Raw genomic sequence first — 25439 nt, 5'->3', positions numbered from 1 at the left:
TTTGACTTCCTGTTATATGGTGGTACTGCCAAAAAACACAGCATTCAAAAATTTAAAAGGTGCTGATCTGATTTCAGACGCAGGTATCAGCCAAATCAAATCACGCTTCCACATAACTTAGTATTAGGGTTGCCAATTTTCAGCACAGTAGCTTAAGTTATGCCCCTTTTTATACCCCGTTCAACCCACTGACTTTAGTGTTGTACAAAGGTCTGAATAGGGCCATATTTGTCTTTTAGGATCACAATTTTAGAGATGCCTGGGCCTGGCCTCGCACAGCTTTGCATTTGCAAATAATTCTGGGTGCAATTTTGCAAGTATAACTGACTGCAAGCACAAATAATAGCACTATGTCGAGCTATTTGATTTTGCGCACGGACAGGTATCAAGATGGTTAAATGGATAATCACATTTGCAAATTATTTACTGATGCAAAATGGAAGGTCCGTTTTCAAACTTTGGCCTTTACTGTCCTAAAACTTGAGGGTGCCAGTCTGGGTAAACTGAAAAGTCCAACCTTCTGGACATTCTTCAGCCTTTATTCACGCTGCTCCTAATACATCTATGTTGCTGAACATCAGTCAATTGTTATGCAGTATTAACGAGCAATCTTCTCTTTCTCAGCAGGCTCTTCCAACGGAGGCACCAGCTTGGACTGTTTGTCTTCTGACACACCAGTGTATTATGACATTGCACCACAATACCATCAAATTGCAACACAATGTCAAAAAATAATAATGTTGCATTGACCATGAAAGATGCTTTAAGGCACTTCAGTGTACTGAGAGCCTAACATGCAAGACACAAGGTCATGCTATTGCTAAAGCAGGGATGATTGGCAGTGGAATTTTTCCCCACACGTTTCTGCATAGGTAGTTACCTTAATAACTTTGCTTTAGCTCTTTCAGGCAGGGTATTGTGTTTCCTGGTCATACAGCTTATCCTCTTTTTGTAATGAATTATAAAAAATAGCTCTGACATTTTCACATTCCTTGTGTGGCTAGTGAAGTGAGTCACAGCTCAGACAGCACTGAACCTAATGTGCTGAACATACTGATTCCTGGACAAAAATGAAATAATCAAGAAACAAATGCTAGCAAGTTATATTCTTCTATAGTTTTGAGCCATAACAATATATAACAGGACACAACCTTCCTGTACCTCTGTGCATTGTGTATTTGAGATGAGGGATGGGAAGGATATTACTAAGTGACCAAACTGTGAACTTCATGAAGGAAAAAAGTAAGTTCAGTATACAAGAACCATGTGGCAAATTTTTATGTATAGAGCTTTTATTTACTAATATTAAAAAGCTGTCTTCATTCACGCAGTAGCTAAGCAAAAAGGAACTTTAGTTGGTAACATGCTATAAATAAAAACAGAGAGCCCAGTGTTCTGATGATAAACAGATTCCGTCCTTCTATAAGCTGTTTGTTCATTCACTTCATGGAATGCTGATTTCCCAGGCAGTTTGCTTCTGGGGACAAAAAGGAAATGTATTTTCTGTAGAGAAGGCGGGGTGGGGGGGGTTGGGGGGAAGACACGAAAGCTGGATATTAAAAGGCAAGCATGGTAGTTAAGCACACAGGACAGTGATAACTTATCCCTTGTTCCACCAAAAGAGAATGGTAATTAATTGGCACCACTGGCAAGCCAAGTGTCTTTTATGCTGTTGCTGATCCAAAGACTAGGGAGGAAGGACATATGACTCTTTGATATTAGACACAGGTTTGAACCAAAGCCAAGATCCAAGCACCCTTTGACTTCAATAGAAGTGGGGTTCAGAATCTGAACACAGACGCAGATCTATCCTTTGTGAACGCCCCTTATTTCTGATTCATTGGTCCCTTTAAGTCCTTGGAATCTTTGTGATCATCTAGTCTGACCTTCTGTATGACATAGGCCATAGAACTTCCCAAAAATAATTTCTAGAGCTTATTTTAGAAAAACATCCAGCCTTGACTTAAAAATTGGCAATGATGGAGAATCCAACACAACCCTTGGTTAACTGTTCCAATGGTTAATTACCTTCACTGTCAAAAAATGTATGCCTTATTTCTAGTCTGAATTTGTCTAACTTCAGCTCTTAGCCATTGGATCATGTTATACCTTTCTCTGCTAGACTAAGAGCCCATTATCAAATATTTGTTCCACATATAGGTACTTCGACACTGATCAGGTCACCCCTTAATCTTTGCGATACTCAAGGCGCTCAATTTATTTAGCTTGTCACTATACAGCATATTTTCTAGTCCTTTAATTATTCTCATGGCATTTCTCTGAACCCTCTCCAATTTATCAACACCCTTCTTGAATTGTGGGCACCAGAAATGCACACAGTATTCCCGCAGTGGTCACACCCATGTCAAATAAAGAGGTAAAATAACCTCCCTACTCCTAATCAACATTCCCCTGTTTATGTATCCAAGGATTGCATTAGCCCTTTTGATTGCAGGGTTGCACTGAGAGCTCATACTCAGTGGATTATCTGCTGTGACTTCCAAATGGTTTTCAGAGTCCGTGCTTCCCAGGATCGTATGCCCCATCCTTTGTTCCTAGATTATACGCTGACATTTAGCTGTATTAAAACACATTCTGTTTGCTTGCTCTCAATTTACCGAGCAATCCAGATTGCTCTGTACTGGTGACCTGTTCTCTTCACAATTTACCACTCCCCCTAGTTTGGGTGTCTTATGCAAAGTTTATCAGTGGTGATTTTCTGTTTTCTTCCAGGTCATTGATAAAGATGTTAAATAGCATAGGGTCAAGGGATCCCAAACCTGAGGGAATCCCCTAGAAACACAACTACTTGATGATGATTCCCCATTTATAGTTACATTAAGACCAATCAGTTAGCCAGCTTTTAATCCATTTAATATGTTCCATGTTAATTTTATATTGTTCTAGTTTTTTTAACCAAAATGTTGTGTCATACGCCTTACAGAAGTCTATGTACATTACTTCAACATTATTACCTTTATCAACCAAACTTGTGATCTCATAAAAAAAAGATATCAGGTTAGTTTGATAGGATTTTCTATAAACCCATGTTGATTGGCATTAATTATATTACTCTCCTTTAATTCTTTATTTAATCAAGTCCCCTAGCAGCTGCTCCATTATCTTGCCTGGGATTGATGTCAGACTGACAGGCCTATAATTGTCTGGGTCACCCCATTTACACTTTTTAAATATTGGCACATTAGCTTTCCGCCAGTATTCTGGAACTTCTCCATGTTCCGAGACTTATTGAAATGAATCCCCCTTTCTGCAATTCTAAGTGCTCCCAGATTTGGGGGTGTTAAGTCTGGAACTGAGGCCCAAAGCCCATCTCTAATTAACTCCTATTTGTGATTATCAATTCTTTCTATTGCACCTGAGCTGAGCGGTGATTTACATTCCCATAATGCCTTGCATTCAACAGATTAAAGTGCTTCACAGGCTCAGTTATATGGGGCAAATCCTCTCCCACCCTTTGTGGGCATGGAGAGCCCCAGCTGCAGACAAATAGGGTTCCATTACACAGGATATGGGTAGTGCACATGGCCAGCATAGTAGGGTGTAGCCCCACAGGGCTTCCTGACCCTAAATGGCAGAGGTGTAAGGGACCGGACAGTGGAGGTGGAGAAGGAGGAGCAGGAGGCAGGACTGATGAATTCATGACTAGAGAGGGTCTTTTCGCAATTGGGATGAAGCAGCCGCTTCTGGAGAGCAGGCAGAGGAAGAGAAAGAAGCAACGCCTCTTTTAGTTTCCCCTACAAAGAAGAAGGATTCTGAGGATGAAACTGGTGTTGTTTATCCATCTTGCTAAATTAACTCACCAAGTGGATTAATACAATCAAGGGTTTGCCATTAATACAATTCGTGGTATTAGTACGAAACTGAGCTCACCCCAAGCTCCCATGCCAAAAAATAACGTTAGTCAGAAGTAGGATTTTCCCCTGGCCATATACATCTATTCCACCTAGAAAAGGCTCATTGAGCAACAGCAAGCCCAGACTAATGGAACATAGGATACTGGTGTGACAAAGTGGGAATGTTCTTAAGGTTTTCTCCAAATATTGTGCGGGTGCCTCAGTTTCCGCTATGCCTTTCTTAAGTATCTAGGTGTTGGGATAAGGGTGTGTGATTGTTGCAGAGCCCTAGGCAGGTGTGATGCTGTCTGCACAGAGAATGGCAAACACCCTGTCTCCTGGCAACTGATGGCCTGGGCCCCTCCCCTGCAAAGGTGACAACTGAAGGTGTTGGAGAACAAAAAGATAAGGTGGCCGCCTGCCCCGAGAAAGAAACAAAGGCCAGAGGAGGGGCTGGAGGGGGCTTCAGTTTGGAGCTGGCTGGGGAAAGAGAGGGAGGCCCAGAACCGGGGTCTGGCCTCTCTGGCCTCCAGGATGGACCTGACTGAGGGGTCCTGTTCTCTGTACCTACAAACTCTGTTTTAGACCGTGTTCCTGTCGTCTAATAAACCTTCTGTTTTATTGGCTGGCTGAGAGTCATGTCTGACTGTGGAGCTGGGGTGCAGGGCCCTCTGGCTTCCCCAGGAGCCCTGCCTGTGCGGACTCACTGTGGGAAGCGCATGGTGTGAAAAGGGGATGCTGAATGCTCCAAGGTCAGATCCAGGAAGGTCGAAGCTGTGTAAGCTTCTTGCCCTGGAGACAGTATGCCCACAGAGAGGAGGCACGCTTCCCCAGAGTCCTGATTGGCTTTGTATGGAGTAGTTGCAGAGCATTGCCCGGTGACTCCATGACAACTGGACTAGATGGATAACAGATCTGATCCATTCCTAAGTCAATTCCTGTCTCTGATAGTGGCCAGTATCAGATGCTGTTGAGGCCATTGCAAGAAACTCCACAGTAGACAGATGTAGAATACTCTGCCCCATGAGGGTCTCATCCTAATTCCCACTAATCAGAAATTGGTTTAAGATGAAATATGGTGTTTTACATCCCTTCAAGCCTCAGCTCATCTGTGGGATGTAAGTATCATCATCCCCATTTTACATATAGGTAAACTGAGACACAAAGAAATTAAGTGATTTGCCCAAGATTATGAGACTAAGCAGTGGCAGGGCAATATTAGAACTCTTGAGTCTGTCATTGCTTTTATCCCTCCTGCTCTAACCACAACATGCTTCTTCCAGATGGGGTTAAATAGAGTTCGTCCACCCCTAGCTGAATGTGTTGGCGTCTGAAATGTGAACATATGGGTGGTGGCGAAGAGTTCTCTCCTGCTGCATGTTTTGCAAGTGAGGACAGGGGAAAGTTTTTTCTGCTTTAGAATAAAATAATCCTAAAGAAACAAATGTAACTTAAGTGGATATTTTTGTTTTAAAGTAATTTCCCCCTCAGTATATCTTCTTGTAATTACTATTTAATGATTGTAAAGGAGGAAACGGTTCCCTTTGATTATAGGCAGGAAGGGGTCCCCTCTGAATATAGGCAGCAAGGCCATCTGTTAAACCTGTCATGTTATTAACATGACGCAGTTTAAAAGAGGGATTTAACTACTTTACAACTAGCATTGCCCTTGGACCATATCTCTATTCACTATGCATTCAACTTTGATCTCCTTGCAATCACTTGTTTGGAAAATAACTACTGAGCTACAAGATCTAGAAGTGTTTTAAGAGATCCGAAAAACTAAACCCTAAAGGGTCCTTGCCAGGAAGAGAGTTAGTGAGCTCCTGCGTCTATTAACTTTGGGCTGGAAAAAAAAATCACCACATCTGGGAGCTGACCACACCCACACTTTAGGAAAGCTCTGATCTGGATTTAAACTCTGCAGATCAAGCCCACCTTTAATTAGCTTTACTGTTTCCATGATTTAATATTTCCTTACCATTGTACCATGGGATCATTAAACATAAGGTACTGGGCAATGCCTTGCAATTTGGATTATGTTCTACGTACGTGTCTGCATTTGAGACAACCGCTTCTCAGGGATTCGACCATGACATATCCTATAAACTGTTCCTTGTGGACAGAAATCTGCATGGAGCCCCAGCAGATTAAATGGGGATCTGTGCAGGCTCAAGAGTCTGACTCCACAGGCCAGCAGGGACTTTGCAGAGGCAGCACAACCATTCTCAATGTGGGAGAGGCTGTATGGTGGACGGCTGAAGAGTGACTCATTGGCCCGTCTAAGGAGCAGCATTACCAGACACTAAAGAGAGCTCTAACCAGTATGCCAGAGCCAGAAGATTGGCGGCTATCATGTGGGGATACAAGGGGCTGGCTGAAGGAGTAGTTACTTAAAGCAAGGAACAAACTGGGGAATCTTGCAGACTCCACGCTGAATAGAGAGGATTTCCAGAGAAATGAGTAGACCCCAACAGCAGAAATCTACCCAGAGATTCACATTTAAATTGCTGATCCTGTTGCTGTGGCCTGAACTGAATCTCCTCTCAGATTCGGCCCTGACGGGGAAGTGTAAATATTAGAAAATTCTATTAATCATCCAAACACCTCACTGCCAAACACTGCACTGTCCAGATGGATTATTTGTCTGTCACACAGGGAAACAACCTATTCTCTTCAAACCCAGTTCATTATCTTGTTCCTAAAAAAAAGGACTAGCAGTCAATCGTCAATGTACACTGTCAATCTTGTTAAGATCTTCTGGCAAGCAGAACAGTTAGACCATAAGACAAGCCTGAAAAATTATTTTTTTAAAATTAGTGCCCATTTCAAGTGACTCAAATGAAGAGGGCCATCGCCAAGCTAACACATATCAGATGTGTATCCTAGCAATAATCAAGCCCCAAACAGATCAGAGAAGCATCCAAAAGATGCTTTGGTCTAGGGCTCATGCTGAAGTCTAAGAACAGATGCTGTTGAGAGATTTGTCATACAGTACTTCAAAGGAAAAGGTCAAAGCTCAGAATTAAGAGTCAGGGAACCTGGAATCTATTCCTAGCTCAACCACTGACTCCCTATGTGATCCTGGAGAAGTAACCTATTTTTCAGAGGTGAAGACGTCAGTGGGAGCTCTGTGCACTCAGCACCTCTGAAAACAGGTCATTAGTCCCTCTGTTTCCTCATCTGTAAAGTGCAGGGAATAATATTAACCCACTTTACAGGATGTTGTAATGTAGGACTTTATGCATGGAGACATGACAGACATTAGCACTCTCGACCTTCCACTATGCTTGGGAGAGCAAGTGCAGTGCCAGTGTGGTCTGAATGCCCATGCATCATGGGTAGCTTTTTGGTGTGCAGACATGTGGTGTGTTATGGTATCACAATGCTAAAATTCTCTAGTACAGACAGGGCCAAGTTCATTTAATTCACAAGCTGTAATGATGAATGCAGTCCATCTTCCTGCAAGAAGCTACAATGAGGACTGTGAAACCCTGCAGATAAATCTAGGAAATCTGCCTCGCAATCCATGATCTGCTGGTTCATGTGTGGACCTGGAGAAGTTGACAGATAGCACTGATCATTTCAGCTCTCTCCTCTTGAGATCCAGAGGTAAGAGGTTAGCACCATGCTATGCAATCCCTTAATAAGGATGTTAACACCATCCCTGTAATTTAAAATATCACCTTTTCATGAGCTCATTTATCACAGTGAAACTTCCAGGATGCTCTGAATATAAAATTCTATGCATGACAATCTAATACTTAAAATATTAAAGCAAATTATAAATGGTCCCAACATTTAGCAGCATTGACTCCAACAGAATATCCCGTGTCTGTGGTAGACAGTAATCATTTATACATAAATAATTTGTGTGTGTGTGTGTGTTTTGGGGGACTGTGGGAGGGAGGGGGTAGGGAGCAAGTTCAGAACAAAGGCAAACATTCAAAACAGCCTGAAGCCTTTTAAAAATGTCAATTATTTGCATTCCTAACACATGAGCAAATGCAATCACAGTTTACTGGATAAAAGGAGATAGCTTTGGGAGATCACAAAAGGGGAATGGAATTCTGCCTTGGAGTAAAAAGTGGGCATAATTCCCCTGGCATATCTATTTAGTGCTTTACATCCATAGCTGCCAAACTGTTTTACAAAGGTGGGTAAGTATCAATACCCCCATCCCATTTTACATAGATGGAAACTGAGACAGAGAGGTCACCCAGTGGTCAATTGGCAGATTCTGAAAGAGCTCAGATCAGTTCCCAGTCTAGAGCCTTATCCAGTGGTCAATGCTGCCTCTTCACTGAAGTCAGTGTTAGCAATGCCAGCTTCTACAGCATTGACTTTGAACCTGAGAACCCAAACGACAAGTGAACACTCCAAAGTCCAAGAAGTATGGTCTCCAATCCTTCGGTTTTTCATGGAAAGCAAGTAAGGCAGCTGCATGTCATTGTGTTCAGGAGTGCAAGATGTTTGATTAGTTTTATTTTAAAATGGACTTTCTCAGTACAGTGCTGAGAGAGTATCTCAAATAAAATAATGATGACCACCCCTAGCATCTGGATGGAAATTTTGCCGAAGCACTCGCTACAAAATCTGTTGCAGCCAACTGGAGGGATGGAATGTATGTTATGTCATTTTAAATTCTCTCCCTACCCGCTCGTTACTTTAAAATAAAGAGTGTTCCTTTAAAATAAGAGTGTTCAGTTCTGAAATGTACCCACTACTGACCTGAACAGCCACTAGCTGAGCCAAAGGCTGTTAATAGGAAACCAGGCAGCCCACACACCACACCCCTGTGAAGTACCAGTGGGGAAATAGGAGGGTTAGGTGAATGTTTATAAGTGTTTTGAAGATGTAGAAGTGCTAGGTAGCATTAATTACATGTGGCAACAATAATAATAAAATAATAATAATAATAATAATATCAGTTCATTGGGCTAGTTGACAACAATCCGTCTGGCATAGTTTTTTAAGAATGCTCTGCTGGGAAAGATGGAGTTCTACAATGAACGCACCATAAACCTTTAACACATCCGCTTAACACCAGTCAGCCAGACTTTCAAGAGATAGCCAGCTAACTTCTACTCCTGAATCATAGACTCATAGAATATCAGGGTTGGAAGGGACCTCAGGAGGTCATCTAGTCCAACCCCCTCCTCAAAGCAGGACCAATCCCCAATTAAATCATCCCAGCCAGAGCTTTGTCAAGCCTGACCTTAAAAACTTCTAAGGAAGGAGATTCTACCACCTCCCTAGGTAACGCATTCCAATGTTTCACCACCCTCCTAGTGAAAAAGTTTTTCCTAATATCCAACCTAAACCTCCCCCACTGCAACTTGAGACCATTACTCCTTGTCCTGTCATCTTCTACCACTGAGAATAGTCTAGAACCATCCTCTTTGGAACCACCTCTCAGGTAGCTGAAAGCAGCTATCAAATCCCCCCTCATTCTTCTCTTCTGCAGACTAAACAATCCCAGTTACCTCAGCCTCTCCTCATAAGTCATGTGTTCCAGACCCCTAATCATTTTTGTTGCCCTTCGCTGGACTCTCTCCAATTTATCCACATCCTGGGACCAAATCTTGTGGTCTTTACTCAGCAAAATTCCCACTGACTTGTAAGGACTGGCAGATTTGCTGCTTACGCATAGAAGGAAAGCTGTGAGGAGTGAGAGGAGCAATAGAGGTTACCAGATTACCAATACCTGGGAAAAGAAACAATGAGCTGGTAGAGCCTGTGATCCTCCAAATAACGTGTGGCTGCACTGGACTAGCATCATCAATATGCCTAAACACAGAACAAGCTTCAGACATTTCTCCGACTCAGAAAAATCACAGGCCATCCAAAACACCCTCAGTTAGGACTTAATCTCAACCCCTATCCCCTAGTATTTCATATGGTTGCAACTGCAAATATGTAAGTGCCCCTAATTCTGAAATTCTGTTGATTGCAAGAAACAATTGTTAGCAACAGAGATACACACAGTCACAATCCACCAGTCCACACTGTCCCCAGCACAGAAAACCCACAGATACCTAGTGATCACAGGAGGTCCCTTTAATTTGAGGGTTTCAATTGCTTTTTAACAAAACATCCTTGAAATACTTGTACAGCAGATGAGTATGAGAGGGAGGACCGGAAGAGCAAGTGCTCTTTCTTCATTAAGTGCAGCAGCATTGAAAGCAGTAGTTAAAGATCCAAAGTACAGCATGTTTTCACCTTGTTCATGGGATATATTAGTTCAGATGGTAGAAGAGCCCACACAGGAACATTCTGTACGCACCTACTAACCAGCATACTAAACCTTTGATTTAATAAAGAGCAAACAAAGATTACAAGACTTGAGTGGGACCATGGCGAACGCATGAAATGACTGCTTTGATGCAGGAAGCCGTTTAACTGCACATCGGTTTTTACAGTTAAGTACTGCCGTTGAAAGAAGTAAGAGCCTAACCAGACCCCCAAGCTTCTGCCCCAAAATTCAGAACAGCTGTTTGAAAAATGGCTGTAACTGGGCCCATCTCTAGTTCTCCAATAGGATTTGAACAGTCTTTTTTTTTTTTTAAATATACAATTTTATTATTGGTCAGCTCAACAAAAGTACAGAAGAAGGAAGCCTTACATGCTCCGCAGAGATGAAGAGGTCATTCAGCCAGCTGAGCAATTTCCCAGCTGTGGCTAATAAATGCAGCATTGTCTAGAATTCATCTGTCTTTATGACACCCTGCCACAGAGGTAAATGAGAAATATAGGATTGTCTGTCCAGCAAACACTGGTGCTGTCCTGCAAGGGGACAGATGATTTACTGCAACGTCAGCAAAGAGAAAATAAGCCAAGCGGGGAAGAGTAGATACACTGATGAGGAGAAAAGGCATTTCATTTCAGTGATGCTTACCAGCACTGTTAAAGTCAGGGTGTCTCAGCATTTCAGTTATACACTCTCATTTTCCCAGGGCTGTAAAAATTTCATTCCTGGCTAAAACTAGGCCCACACACTTTCTAAGGGTATGTCTGTTCAGGATTTTGAAAGTTTACAGACAGTTTATATATGAAGATTTTTAAAGAAAATAATACAAATCAGCTTAATAAATTACATATATTCTTACTCCCCCCAGATTCAGTTTCTTACACTCCTGACTGCAGGCTTATCAAGGAGCTCAGTGTCCATGATACAGGCTATGTGGATGCAATGCTGGACAGCCTGGATAATAATGCAATAAAGAAAATGGGAAACTAAATTAAAATAATAGTAATTTGATATGTCTTGCCTTTCAGAGGGTGTGGCCGGCAGAGAAAGTGTAGGAGAATTTTAGCTTTTCAGAGGGCTATGTTTTTCTTTGTCAGAGCTGGAGTCTGAAACCCTCAGAAGAATGGGTATAACATGGGCAGCAAATACTTCCCCATACCGCTCTGCCAGTGTGCCTCAGGGACCACTTGTAGGGTATACTGCCTCTTCAGCCCTCAGCCACTCTGCTCAGATTACCAACATGGGCGCCAGTAGTGGGCACTTGCTTTTTTGAAGTGGGCAACCATCCACTAGGAACTAGTGTGAAGATGCAAAGCTAAATTTTCAAAACATTCTTAAAGGGAAATGGCTCACTGATGCCTGGGCATTGGGAATGTAAGAAAATCTCTCTCTCCCCAAATTAACATTGTTAGCACAAAACTTTCGTAGCCGTTGTTTGGAGAGTGAGGCAGATAGACCTTCTATTTCCCCCTGCTTTATTCACTGTTTATGCCCTACCATACCTCTTCATCTTCTTGCTGAGGGGTAGCATGTGGCCCCTTCTCCTAGTCCTCCTGTGATCCAAAGCAGCATAGGAGAGAAGTGCTGCTTTATCACAACCTTATCTTTTCCCGCCATACTACCTCCCACCTGCATGGGCTTGTCCCAGTCTGATCCTTACCGGGATGTTGGAACAATTTGTATAGTGAGGATGCTGAGAATCAATGAACCAAACTGTAAACCCTGTATATAATGAAGCCACTTCAAGCCGGGGGTGCAGCAGTCACCCCTAGTTCCAGCAACTATGATCCTTACCGCTCTGATAAGCAGAGGAAGCAGCCCCTCCCAGTACAGTCCTTCTCTCCGCAGTGTGGAGGAGTGAGATGGTTTTCCAGTGCAAGCGTTCACAACTAGTGTGTCACCATCCCCCTGGGGTCAGGAAAGTCAATGGTGGGGGAGGTTGCAAAGCACTGAAAATTTTATTTCAATCAAATCTCACTCCCCCACTCCCTGCACACCCTTACCCTTCAAGCTCAAGTATGCTGTGTCAACCTTTTGAAACACACACACACAAATTAGATAGGCTTATTGTTATCACGGATGCATTTTTACATGTACAGTAAACGAAAGGAGTTGAAAAGATTTGACTTTAAACAAGAGGTCACCAATCTGAAAAGGGTTTAGAAACACTGGCCTGCTGGCTAGAGCAGTGAACTGAGATTTCTAGTTCTTGTCCTGACTGTCACTGACTCACTGTGCAATCTTGGGTAAATCACTTAAAACTTTCGGTGCTTCCATTCCCACGTTTGTCAAGTGGTGAAAAGACTTACCTAACCTCACAGAGGATCTGTGGAGCTTAATTTGTGTTTGTAAAATGCTTTGAGATCCTCAGAGGAGAGGTGCAATGTAAGTGCTAACTATAGCATTATACCATAGCTTTACCTCTGTTATCACAGAAAAGAGCCAATAGAAAGTCACAAGATACCAACCATAGAAATCACATTTCTCATTCCAATCCACAACACGGTGAAGCCATGCTTAGGTATGATTACAGTGTTCTCATCTTGTAAATGACACTGATTCTAGAGACAGAAGGAATCATTAGATTCCTCCACAAGACAGTGGAGATTTTTTCTAGGAAAAAAAACACCTTTGGGCATTAAATAAAAACTTGTGTACTCTCCTACGAAACAAAGTTAACCAATCTCTCCTCCAAGGTTCATATCTGGCAGCCTGGTCAAATAGCAGGACTGGTTTACAGCCCCTGGGCTCTAAAGAGTTAAAAAGAGGCTTGCACAAACTTTGCTCACAGTGTAGCTTGCAGCCTCTTTGCTCTTGGTCTCTCCTCCCTCCCTCCTTATTGAGGAGAGGTAGCAGCAGTGCTGGAGAGCTACCTTTCCTTCTACAATCTAACAACTGCCTACAGCAGCTGAAGGAGGGAACTGTCTGGCTAAGGCTGTTTCCATTCAAGCGTTCAGGCACATGAACAGAAGACTCTCCCCACCCTCCCTTGCTGAATGAAGGAAGAATATCCGCATTTATGCGGTTAAATCAGTCTGTCGGCTGGCATCTCAAGAGCTGGAATAAGAGTCGCCCCTGCCTGTCATGCAGCAAAACATTTACTTCAAGAGCAGAGAAGGAGAAAGTGCACTCCGCATGCTTGTTCGAAAGAAGATATTCTAGCTCCAGCAGTAAGACAGCAAATATTTCTTCCGAAGACCCAGCTAGTGGGGGGAGATGTTCCTAGACAAATTCTCAGCAAGTCCAAGGTCTGAACCAGATGCTTCCCACCAATCCTGCTTGCTAGGAAAGGTAATTATGCTCTTTAAATTCTTGTTTATTTTCCTACATGCTGGCATAGCTGAGGCTTAGACACATTAGTTTACGCTTTGGCATCAAAACAAAAGTATACCATCTGCCAACGAAAGAAGAGACCCTTGCCCCCAAATTCCCACTGGGGAAAATGCAAGAAACAGATGGAAATGGCATTTCAATGCTTTTTTGTGCTTATTCAACATTTTTTTAAAGTGTAACTTATGAAGCACACTGTGCTCTGTACCAGGGTCTTTCTGCTTCTGCCAGCCAGGCAAAGGAGGACTGAACTACTAGCTTAGGAAAGCCCACGTTGGTGGTTTCAAACTGCGCCTCTTACTGTAATAATTGTCCTGTTCAATCCTGTTCTCATCTCTCTGTGGTAGTTTTAGTACCGGATGGAACAGCAAAAACAGCTCACAATTGTTGTCCTCAGTTTCAAGGATCCTTTGCTACCTATTAAAACTTAAACTGATAATGGAAAGAAAGCAAAGGAATGGAAGCATCTATCTAAGATAAGAGCATTTACTGCAGTTATCTAGCTATGCATTGGTTTTATCCTGGCCGTACTTATTGTGTTGCAGGGTTTGAAAATCATTATTTCTCTTCCTTTGCTATAGAAGCAAGGCATGGGGTGGGTCAGGTCTGGGTCATTAAAAACAGACTAAATCCTGAGCATGCTGAGATCCCTCAGCAAATATTGGCTTCATTGGGAGGTGAATGACTTCAGCACCTTGGCCCTCTGTATGTCTGTTACGTATGGTGAGGGAAAGTGCTCTGATGTTAGTTTGTTTTAAGCCTCCATTTCCATTATTGATTTTTTTTATTAAACTACAGAACTTGCCTAATTTAAATAATTTCTCAAAAATAATTACAGAATTGTTATGACAGAACTATCTGTTTGGACTCAAAGGGCCTCATCCACTAACATCAATGAGGAGCCGAGGGCGTGAGCAGCTCCCAGGATTGGACCATATTTTCCAAGTAGGTCAGATCCTGTTCTGAATTAACAAATATTGATCAACAACTTAGATCTTTTAGGGAATTTGGTTTCTACTTCTGATGCGCTGCACTTTAACAAATGTCTGTTAGTCTGACGATTAATTTGGAGGCTCCCAAAGCAGGGCAGGGAGGTCTTTGCCTACTCGGTTCTGAATCAGACAGTTCAGATCTTAACCTGCTTTGGAAATTGGCTTTGTGCAGCCTCTTTGCATATCAGATTTGCTTACCTGCTGTTAAATAACCCAGCTGCCACGGCTAGCTAGTGGGATGAAACGGCTACAGAAAATACATTGAAATTCTGTTCCTGAGCCTTTTCTGCTAATAACAGTCTTTGTAAAACTAAAGCAAGTATCCAAAAAGATCTGCACGTTGAAATACCTGCTAGTCATTTCAAATTCTTATATTTTGCAGTGAAATGCTCTTTGGCTGATCTTGGTAACTGCTTCCTTTCTGGAAAAGATATAGGTAATTTCTCTACTTTCAACAGTCCAAATGAAGCTGAAGTCTCCAGATGTTACCTGCAATTCTATATTAATCAGACGACAAGTAATAAAAATCCATGCTAAATCTCCACTATTAATCTCTTACTTCTATTAATTCAAACTCTTGGCTTGGAATTAATTGTTGCACTTGAACTCCTAATGTGCTTAGCATTATACAGTCTAATTTTCAGAAGTATGTCAAGCCATTAGCCACTCTGGTCTTTAGGGAGAGACGCAGATTTCAGTTTTCTCTACCAGCTGAGACAGCTACAGACATGGGGTAAGGACAATGTTCTGCACTTTACTGATAGCATGTCAGACTACACATTGATTGCACTTCGGCAGTGGTGGAGAAATCATATAGTATTAAAGTAGGTGTAATTAAACAAGCTCCCGCCATATCCTGTATTTCCTACTAGCTACAAACAGTGAGTCTGTTCTTCACGGAGAAAGTTCATGCTTTATTCAGGCAAAGTGTGGGAATTATGGGAGTGAAATTTACTGCCCCCCACCCACTCAGAGCCAAAGTCCAGGGCTGTAGCATAGCCTTATTCTTCAAGTCCTCTGCTGCAGCCTGTGTGCTGAAATAGCAGTGGCAGCCCCCACTATCACCACACCAATGCCACTTAGCGTGGTAAGATGCCAGCATCCTTGGGAACATGGATTCTTGGTCCCGCCCCTGCTCTCCATGCTGGCCTATGTGGGGACTGCACTGAGACCCTGTGACACACAGGGGAGTGTTTCCAGCATGGGGCTCACATAGTCCAGGGTGCTTCTGCTGGCAGTCTCCACCAATGTGAACTTCACCCCATACTGGATATGAATTCATTTGTACTATCACCTCCCAGAAGTCTCCTGTCTTTCTGTTTTTCATATGAAGGATAAATAGACACGCATCAGATTAAGAATGGAAAAGTACTGAGTTCTTTAATAACACGTGAGCTGTGTTACTAACCACTTTGTTTCAGAGAAAGGCACCCATATTATATTTTACATTTTTTATATATATATATATATATATATATATATATATATATATATATATATATGGCAGCCAAAATCATTAGAAATGTGGGCCCCACAAGCCTTTATATAGTATTTTATACACAGGCTTATGAAAACACATTTCCAAAGTCAGCAGTGATTTTGGCTGCTTCAAATTTTAGGTGTTCAATTTGAGACAACATAAAGCGATCAGATATTCAGAAAGTGCTGAGCACCTGCCCTCTGGAAGCCAGGCCCCTCTAGGGCATCATTTTGGGCTCCAAAACCAAGGCACCCAATATCACTAGCCACTTTTGAAAATCTAGGCCTTGTTCTTTACATTCTGGTTTTCCAGAAGTGTTGAAGTATTTAAAAAACATGGAATGGGCCAGATTTATCTCTGGTGCAACTGCACTAATTCCAGGGGACTTGCATCAGCAAGAGCTTTGCCCCAGTCTGCCTGGACAGGTTAATAAGTAATAAGAATGGAAGAAACCTCAAGAGAGAAAAAAGCTGGGAATCCACCAAAATATCACAAGATCTCCTGCTTTCAAAAGTGGATTTCAAAATTGGAGATGTAGGGTATCATTTGCATAGGTGTAAACCTAAACTGAAGGAGTTACTCTGGATATACACTGGTGTAGCACATCTGGCCCATGGACTGCTGCTGAAGTTTAAATGTCATCCTTATGCCCTGAATTCAATTAAAATAATATGTGCCAAAGGCTACGTAAAACCAGACTCAAACGCAGGGCTCACAGGCTGCAGAAGTCCAAGGGGTTTGTTTGTTTTCAGTGGCGCTTTTTTTGCTGAAGCCGTCTGGGAAGTCTGGAGAGATCGATAGGAGATGGTTGGGGTAGAGAAAAAGGAATAATAAAGCCTGTTTGAAACTTTCAGAAATAGTATCTTTCTAAGCTGCGAAAGGACAATCCAAACACTTTGAAAAAACATACCATTTTATTTTATCCTCTGCCCTCAGGAAGGCCTACAATTATGTGCTCATAAACCACCCTTGTTTTAAAATTGCATTTATTATAACAGTGCTGTCTGTGCCAATGTAAGTGAGCATTTCTCAGCATTTCCTATAAACCTTTGATTTCTTGGAAAGTTTGTAACTTGGCCATGAGAAATTCATTTGGCATAAAACGTGATAGTCTACAACGCAAATTAATTATTTTAGCTGCTTGGGCAAAACAAGCTTTTGCTATCCTGACAGCCCAATGGTCGTGTCATGAGAGAATTTCAAGGGAGATTTTCAAGAGCACCTAGGAGACTTAGATGCTCAAGTTCATTGACTTTTAAAGGGACTTAAGTCTTTTAGGTGCTTTTTGAAAATCCCACCTTTCATTCCTAGTGCCGTTCCTTCACATGCCAGCCCCACAGAAATGCAACTTGCTGGGGATGTTGCATGCTTAGTCCCCAGGAATTTGCACTATTCTGCAGTAACCATCACTACGCTGCCCATTGCAAATAGCCCTAGAACAATCAAACTCCCAGGTGTGCTGGAAAAATGGCTTTATTCCACTTTTCCTTCCCCCAGATCATGAGGCCCGATGGGGGCTGGTTTAGGTTAGGGGCTGGCTCAGGGCCTGACAGAACTCATAGCAGCACACTCTAACCATGCCCCCTCCTGCCTCTACACCCCAGTGGGTGGAACAGAGCCAGATAACCAACTCAGGAATTATTCTAGGGGAATCCCCAGCTGACTGTTTAAGCCAGCAGTACAGCCCAGTTTGACCATTCTATCATCCAGCAGGATCTGGCCCACTTATTCCTTAAGTTATCCTTTTATCTATTTTTAAACTGTTTGAAACCAAGGGGGATCCTAGCAAATGCTGGGAGTGGTGTGGAGACACTGTGTTCAGCCCTTCAGTAACACCCAAGCCAGCTAAGTGGTAGTACCGATGGGACCCACACAGGGCCGGCTCTACCGTTTTTGCCGCCCCAAGCAGTGTGCCGAATTGCCGCCACAGCGAGTGGCTGAAGATAGAAGCTGCTACCGAACTGCCGCTGTGGACGGCTGAACATAGAAGCTACCGCCGATTTACCGCCGCGAGCACACAGACTGCCGCCCCAAGCACCTGCTTGGAACGCTGGTGCCTGGAGCCGGTCCTGGACCCACAGCGAATTAGAGCTAGCCTTTTTCCCTCCAGAGAAGAATGTGGCACTGACCTGTGGGAAGAACTGGTTAAAAAAAAAAAAGACAGAACTGTTTTCCCTCTGAAAATGCATTTATATCAAAACTAAGATGTTTCACTTTGTTTTGTTTCAATAATGTTGAAATTAGGGCTGTCAAGCAATTAAAAAATTAATTGTGATTAATCGTGTGGTTAAAAAAATTAATCACGATTAATCGCACTGTTAAACAATAGTATACCATTTATTTAAATATATTTGGATGTTTTCTACATTTTCAAATATATTGATTTCAATTACAACACAGAATACAAAGTGTACAGTGTTCACTTTATATTTATTTTTGATTACAAGTATTTGCACTGTAAAAAAACAAATAGTATTTTTCAATTCACCTAATACAAGTACTGTAGTGCAATTTATTTATCATGAAAGTTGAATTTACAAATGTAGAATTATGTACAAAAAAACCCTGCAAAAATAAAACAATGTAAAATTTTAGAACCTGCAAATCCACTCAGTCCTACTTCTTGGTCAGCCAATCGCTCAGACAAACAAGTTTGTTTACATTTGCAGGAGATAATGCTGTCCTCTTCTTGTTTACAATGTCACCAGAAAGTGAGAATAGGCGTTCTCATGGCACTGTTGTACCTGGCATCACAAGATATTTATGTGCCAGATGCTCTAAAGATTCATTTGTCCCTTCATGCTTCAACCAACATTCCAGGAAACATGAGTCCATGCTGATGACAGGTTCTGCTCGATAACTATCCAAAGCAGTGTGGACCAACATGTTCATTTTCATTATCTGAGTCAGATGCCACCAGCAGGTTGATTTTCTTTTTTGGTAGTTTGGGTTATGTAGTTTCCATATCGGAGCGTTACTCTTCCATACCTCGCCCCTCTCAGATTTTGGAAGGCACTTCAGATTCTTAAACCTTGGGTCAAGGTCCGTAGCTATCTTCAGAAATCTCACATTGGTACTTTTTTTTGCGTTTTGTAAATCTGCAGTGAAAGTGTTCTTAAAATGTACAAGATGTGCTGGGTCATCATCAGAGGCTGCTAGAACATGAAATATATGGCAGAATGAGGGTAACAGAGCAGGGGACATACAATTCTCCCCCAAGGAGTTCAATCACAAATTTAATTAATGCCTTATTTTTTTAACTTGTGTCATCAGCATGGAAGCATGTCCTCTGGAACGGTGGCACTTTCATGACAAAGATTGCACTACATTACTTGTATGAGGTGAACTGAAAAATACTATTTCTTTTGTTTATCATTTTTACAGTGCAAATATTTATAATACAAAATAATATACACTTTGATTTCAACTACAACACAGAATACAATATATATATATATATATATGAAAATATAGAAAAACATCCAAAATATTTAACAAATTTCAATTGGTATTCTATTGTTTAACAGTGGGATTAAAACTGCGATTAATCATGATTAATTTTTGTAATCACAATTAACTTTTTAAATTCATCATGTGAGTTAACATTTTAATATTTCATGTGTGCATATTAGATATTTTACATTATGTTTCAGCATTAACAAAATGTTCTTACCTTATCAAAACAAAACATGTTGAGGTTTCCTAAGAGAAATATTTTTGGACTTTCTGTTGCATGAGAAATTTTTCATTGTTACAATTTGGAATGAGATCAGTTTTTGAAATGTCAGAATTTCCCATGGGATGGGAATCCCTTTTCTGTCCAGCTTTGCTTGTGGGAGGTAAGTGGGCACTTGTACACAGGACCCAGTCCACAGTGGCAGAGCTTCAGCTGCTCATAGGACACTCTGTGCCAGCAGTATCCTTCTCAAGTTATAGCTGAGATGACGCATGCAGAGCTTTGTGTGTAGGAAGGCAGTGGGGTTCATATCTTTTCCTCCATTAGTTTTAATGGCCCTCATCTGTATAATCAGTGGGTGTTTCCCTAACCCACAAACACAGAATACTAGAATAGGAAACAATAGTGAATTATGCAGAGTAACAGTACCCTTCCTCTAAAGGTATAAAGAACCTTTGTAAACACATAATGCTCTTCCAGATTACCAAATGGCTCACAGGACCCATGTCCGCGAATTCAGTTCATACCCCTGGAAATGCAATGCTCTAATAGCGATCAGATCAGATACCAATTTCATATTATCCTTTATCTGTCAGGTTGGTATGGTGAGAGTACAGTACAAACTGGGTTTACTAATTCTTTTTGTTATCTCTTTCCCTTTTAGAAAGGAAGGGGTTTTGACTGACCCTAATTACAGAATCAGTTCAATGTGGAAAGTGGAAAAGACCCCATTTTTTCCAAACTCTCCTTCATCTAATCACTGACACCCATAACTTTGGAGAGTGGAGATCATCAACCATATTAGCAAGAGATAAAACAAGCTTGCCAGTTCACCCAGGAATAAATCATCTGCAACGTGATAGGTTGGCAGAAAGTTCACTTCCTTTGTTCAAAAAGGAAAGCCTGTATAGAGCTAAGCCCAGCAGCAACTCAGATCTGTTAGTTCCAGAAGAGGACTAAAGAGATTTGGGCAAATTAAAACTCTGACAGCATAAGAAGTTATAACAACAAAAATCGATCTCTAATGGGGCATGTGAGAAATGACTTCCAAAGGCTCCTGTAGAGCAGTTTGCTTAACCAAGTAGGGTGAAGATCTCACAACCAACACAATTGTGCTTTCTCTACAGAACTCTGGTCAGCATCCACTTTCAGGTGTAAACCCCCTTTCTGGATTTTCTTCATGAAATGGGTGAAGGAAGGCAACATATTAAGGGTGAATAGAGAAAATGGACAAAACCTGAGAGTGAGCAATGACTGAGATTTATTTTAAATACCGTGGAAATCTTACTGGCCGTGTCCACTTGCCAACCCTGGCTACAGAAGTAAACACGACAGCAGATAAATATGCCAACCTGTACATGTACGTTGGCTTGTTCCTAACGCTCCTGGCCATCCTTCTCATACTACTCTTCACCATGCTCTTACGCCTGAAGCACGTGATCTCCCCAATCACCACCTCTCCAGAAAGCACAGAGAATGCACACCAGTTTACAGATGTAGAAATGCACAGCAGGATTCCTAGCATTCAATGACACAGAAGCAACAGGCTGGAGGAAAGAGTTGCATGGCTCACAAAGCACCTTTTGTTTGGCAAAATATGCATGTGCTTTGTGGGGAGGAGAACTCCCACCTGCCCACTCTGCTCTGCAATGTACTCTACATGTATCAAACAAACATTTTCAGCATCTAGGGCAGTACCATTTGACTCATTTGTGAACTGACAGTCATAAAATAACCAGTAGGCTTAGAACACTCCTGCCCCCTGAAGACTGCAAGCAACATGTGTTGAGAAGTCTGGTTTCTATGAGAATATGGAGCACATGTCCTAAATAAAATCTAGACCACAGAAGCCTAGTTGCTCTCAGGAGAGACTCGGCTCCTCCTGAAAAGACTTAATCCAAATGATAAAAGCTACTATAATGACAGCCAAAAAACCAAAAACGTACAAGAATATTTTCTGAAAGATGTATTTGCTGAGTTATCTTCCCCTCTATTGCTAGAGGAGATTCCTCGCCTGATAAGAGACTTGAACTCAAAGTTAATTTGTGGTGCAGGCTCAAAGAACCCACAGGGCACATAAGGAAAATGAATAGTGTGTGAAAATCCCCAGACATCCATCCCATTCAAGAAGGAAAATCTTAAATGGTGTTTTTTCCACTTGGAATAGCACATTTGCAAAATGCAATTTTGGAAATAGACAAGCGTTCCTGCTATAAGGCCAATGTGCATTATATACTGGGGCTATTACTTTCAGACATTAAGAATCAAACAAAGAGTGAATAGTGCATTCCAATTATCAGAAAGAGGCAGCTCATTCAGAATGAAAGAAAATAAAAGGTAAAGTTCTTTGCATGAATCAAGCAGCATGAGTCATATGCAGAAGACACACTGCCTCTGTGTCCCTGCCCTTCCTTTGCAGGAATTGCATTCCCTAAAACTAGGTTCATTTCTTTCAGCTTTCCTAATGTCACTCAGTAATTAAAATCCTATTTAATGTTAGTGAATTAAGTGGACATTGCTAACAGTGATAAGGTTGTTCTGAACTTGGACCTCTCTGTCATCTCCATGTAGCTTTTCCCTCCAGAAACACGCTAAAACTCCCAATACTTTTCCCCCAAGGATACGGGGGCAGGGGAGAAGGGAAAGGGAAGAGAATGCCAAGGCCCCACACTGCAATAATAAATCAGCATGCACAGCTCTGTACTCTGGAGTTATCCTAAATGACCAACTAGTGTGCATACAAAATTAAAGGAAAATATGAGCACTGAAATAGGAGAGCAAGATTCCAAGAGATCAACTGGAATAGTAAGAAAAAAATATCTAAAATTATGGAACAATATGCTGGGAATGTCCTTTTAACATCTCTCTATATAAACATGCAATACTCTATGGAAAAAAATAAGGACTTTCTTCACATGGATCAGAAAGATGGCAATCAAATATAGCATCTCAATTCTGTTGGGCCACTATCCCTTATAACAACACTTTTTAGATAGGGATCATTTAAACTCATGTTTACTGGGCAGGTGCTTCCCCATGGATTTTAACTAGCACATCTTACCTCCTTTGCTCCTGTCTAAATCTAGCCTTGTGATAAAACTCCCTTGTGCTTTCCACTTTATATACAATCATTTGCCAATTCTCGTCTCTCCAAGGGCCTGAAAGTGCAAACTCTCCACACACAAACAGTGCTAAAATTAGCAATGACACTGACTCTACAGACCTGTAACAACAACAAGAACTTGTTCTTCCAATGCTTCGGGAATTGTGATTTCTTTATCCTTATGGGTCAGTTGTTCCATGGGTTGTTTTTGACTAGGAGTCTGGCTTCTTTATCTCTCTATGGGGAAGAACAAGATGCTAAAACCACACTGGTCATGAATGGTCCACAGCAAGGATTAGCATTATTGTCACTGCTGTTCTGACTGGAAGACTCTTTCTCCATGTAGAATAGCACCTTTTGTACTCAGCATACTCCATGAGGTGCAGGCTCAATGGGGAAAACAGTTAGTGTAGTAACTATGTAAGGAAACACAACATCCAATATACTTTCAGCAATATTTTCCACACAGCCTTGGACATTAGAATGTATTTGCCTGGAAGAGAAAGGTAGGCCAGGTCACAGGTTATCCTGTACTCGTGCCATGGGATCATCACTTGAGCACCTACTAGACAGGACCCTGGCTTAACAGTTCATCTGAGGGACGGTACCTCTCAGAGTGCAGCACTCTCCCTGTTGTTGTGCAGCTCTATCAGCACTCCTTAGGAGTCCAGATTCTACTTGCTGTAGGATTTAATCTAAATCCTGCTAAACCAGATTGCTGCTAACTGAGCCATGCTGTGATGTGTGTTTAACAATATAAAAAAAGGTTTACTTGATACAGTTTCATTCTTTCAGCAGCAAAAGCACAGAATACTGGCTAAAATATGTATTTACCCCATGCAATCTTAAGTCCACCGCCGTCTTTTTCAGGACCCTTTTAAAAGTGTACAAGAGCCGTAGGCTTCTGACCATTGCTTAACCCATGTGGCAATTAACAGTCTCTGAGAAACAATAATCTTCTATCACAACCACCCAGAGAAGGAAAAGTTTTACTCCCAAGAAACAGAGAGAGCTGCAGATATATCTATTTAATGAAGATATTTTAGTACAAAGAATAATGACAGACAAATTGATTTTGGGCCCAATCCTAATAGCAATTAATTCAGTGGCAGATTGGGGCCCTTAATTTTCTGTTAAAATATTTTAACTCATAAAAGTATTCTTATTCAAAAATTGATTTAATAAATATATTGTAAATGAAAGGTTGATCCATTTATATTTAATCATATATTATATTTGGGCAGATAATATATTTGTATACAATACTGCCAGGAAAGGCAGCCAGAGCTACCAACATACAGCATCACTTTTCCCTTCCAATGTTGTGTGTCTCCATTTCAGACAGCAAGTAGCTGTTCAGCTCAGTATGCCCTATGCCTGGTATGCTCCCTCGATAGGCTATTTACATAAGACCTATATATATTTTTGTTAGAAAAAACATATGCACATTGTATGCACTGCTTGTCTTTTTCAAGGCTAGCAGATTTTAAAGCCTGCATTTCTCAAAGAAACAAATAAAACACGTGTTCTCCATTTGTAGTCTTTTTGTTCCTATTTGTAATTTTCAAGAGCATGGGCCTTCCGGGGAAAGAGACTGCTGGCTGGAATTTGCCTTTGTGGGTCTATTCGAGTCATAAGGATTCAGTGGACTTTGGTATTGGTTTGGTTATGTTGAATGACGACTGCAATTTAAGCACTGAGTTGCTGGATCTGTAATGTTGTGATCTCATTTCACCACCTTTTCCCTCCACAAGCTTTATTTGTTTGCTTCCCACTTGTCCATCTGCTAAAAAATATTTTTATAAAACCTAAGAGAAACACTATACATCAATTCTGAATCAGCTGGCTGCTTTATACTATTACCATAATGTGCACAGGGCCAGCAGCTCATAGTAGGGCTCACGTGGAGGAGTACTATACTCCTCCAGTGGTCCCACTGATTTCAACTGAATCATTAGGACTGCTGGAGAATCACAGAAGTAAGGTACTACTGTGCACCCATGCAGGAGAATAAGGGAACATAAGGAGCCCCCATACTCTGCATTGCCAGAGCCTTTGCAGTCAGATCACTTCCACTCTAGAGCAAAGGACCAGGCTTGACTGACTGAGTCCTAATTTGGTTCCGACCCTTCTCCTGGTAGGGTCTCTTTCTTAGGCTGGATTGTAAGGTTACAGTCCAGCCCTGTTTGAATCTGATAACCTTACTCAAACTCACAATCAGCAGGAAACAGAAGCCATCACAACTGCCCTTAATAGTCCTCAAAAATTCTTCCATCATATTTAGCCTAAAGGTTGCCAAGAATCCTCTCCCCACCCCACACCCATCTACAGTCATGTTTCACCACATAATGAACGTATGTTAAAACACAGCAAAAGATTCAAATACAAACATACTTTAAGAGCTAAAAATCCTGATTCACAATCTGTCCAATCAGTCTCTATTAACTTTTATGGTGGGGGTCTCTGATGGGAAAAAAATCCACAAGTGATGGTGGCTGTTTGATACTTTTAGCATGCTTGGAAAGGACTGTAAAAATGACACATAAAAAGCATTCAAGTGTATTCTTATACATATTGATAAATACCCAAGAGATGCTGAGAAAGGATTTAGGACCTCTTCCTCTATAGGAATCAAGCAAAGCTAGGGGATCTCCCATATCAGTTTTCGGATGCTATCTATCTAACTGTGGAGATCTGGATATGAATCTAATATTTTACAGCAGCATTCATTCATGACACAAACATTATACATGC

At 41.5% G+C, this 25439-nt stretch overlaps 1 protein-coding gene and 1 long non-coding RNA gene across 9 annotated transcripts in view; one reads left to right on the top strand and one right to left on the bottom strand.

The window, feature by feature from the left end:
• Positions 1–1265: 1265 nt before the first annotated feature.
• Positions 1266–25439, bottom strand: part of LOC122461680 — a 40169-nt gene continuing 15995 nt past the window's right edge. Inside the window, exon 3 of one of the 2 annotated variants that reach the window (XR_006283777.1) lies at positions 1266–1503. This is a non-coding gene — a long non-coding RNA (uncharacterized LOC122461680). The remainder of the gene's footprint in view (positions 1504–25439) is intronic. The other variant, XR_006283778.1, reaches the window with a different exon arrangement.
• On the top strand, positions 12937–24218 carry SERTM2 (serine rich and transmembrane domain containing 2). Of its 7 annotated transcripts, none has more exons than XM_043522493.1 (4): positions 12953–13395; positions 14309–14379; positions 14809–14862; positions 20247–24212. In XM_043522493.1, the coding sequence occupies exon 4, from the start codon at positions 20833–20835 to the stop codon at positions 21112–21114; it is 282 nt and encodes a 93-aa protein (XP_043378428.1). In that variant the 5' UTR covers positions 12953–13395; positions 14309–14379; positions 14809–14862; positions 20247–20832; the 3' UTR covers positions 21115–24212. The 7 variants fall into 7 exon arrangements, 6 of the variants coding, with proteins under 6 accessions (XP_043378428.1, XP_043378427.1, XP_043378423.1 ...); XM_043522492.1 differs by having other exon boundaries at positions 14287–14379; XM_043522488.1 differs by having other exon boundaries at positions 14273–14379.

Source organism: Chelonia mydas, chromosome 9, assembly GCF_015237465.2.
Source record: "Chelonia mydas isolate rCheMyd1 chromosome 9, rCheMyd1.pri.v2, whole genome shotgun sequence".
Lineage (NCBI taxonomy): Eukaryota > Metazoa > Chordata > Testudines > Cheloniidae > Chelonia > Chelonia mydas.
This window is presented reverse-complemented; position numbering and strand designations above follow the sequence as displayed.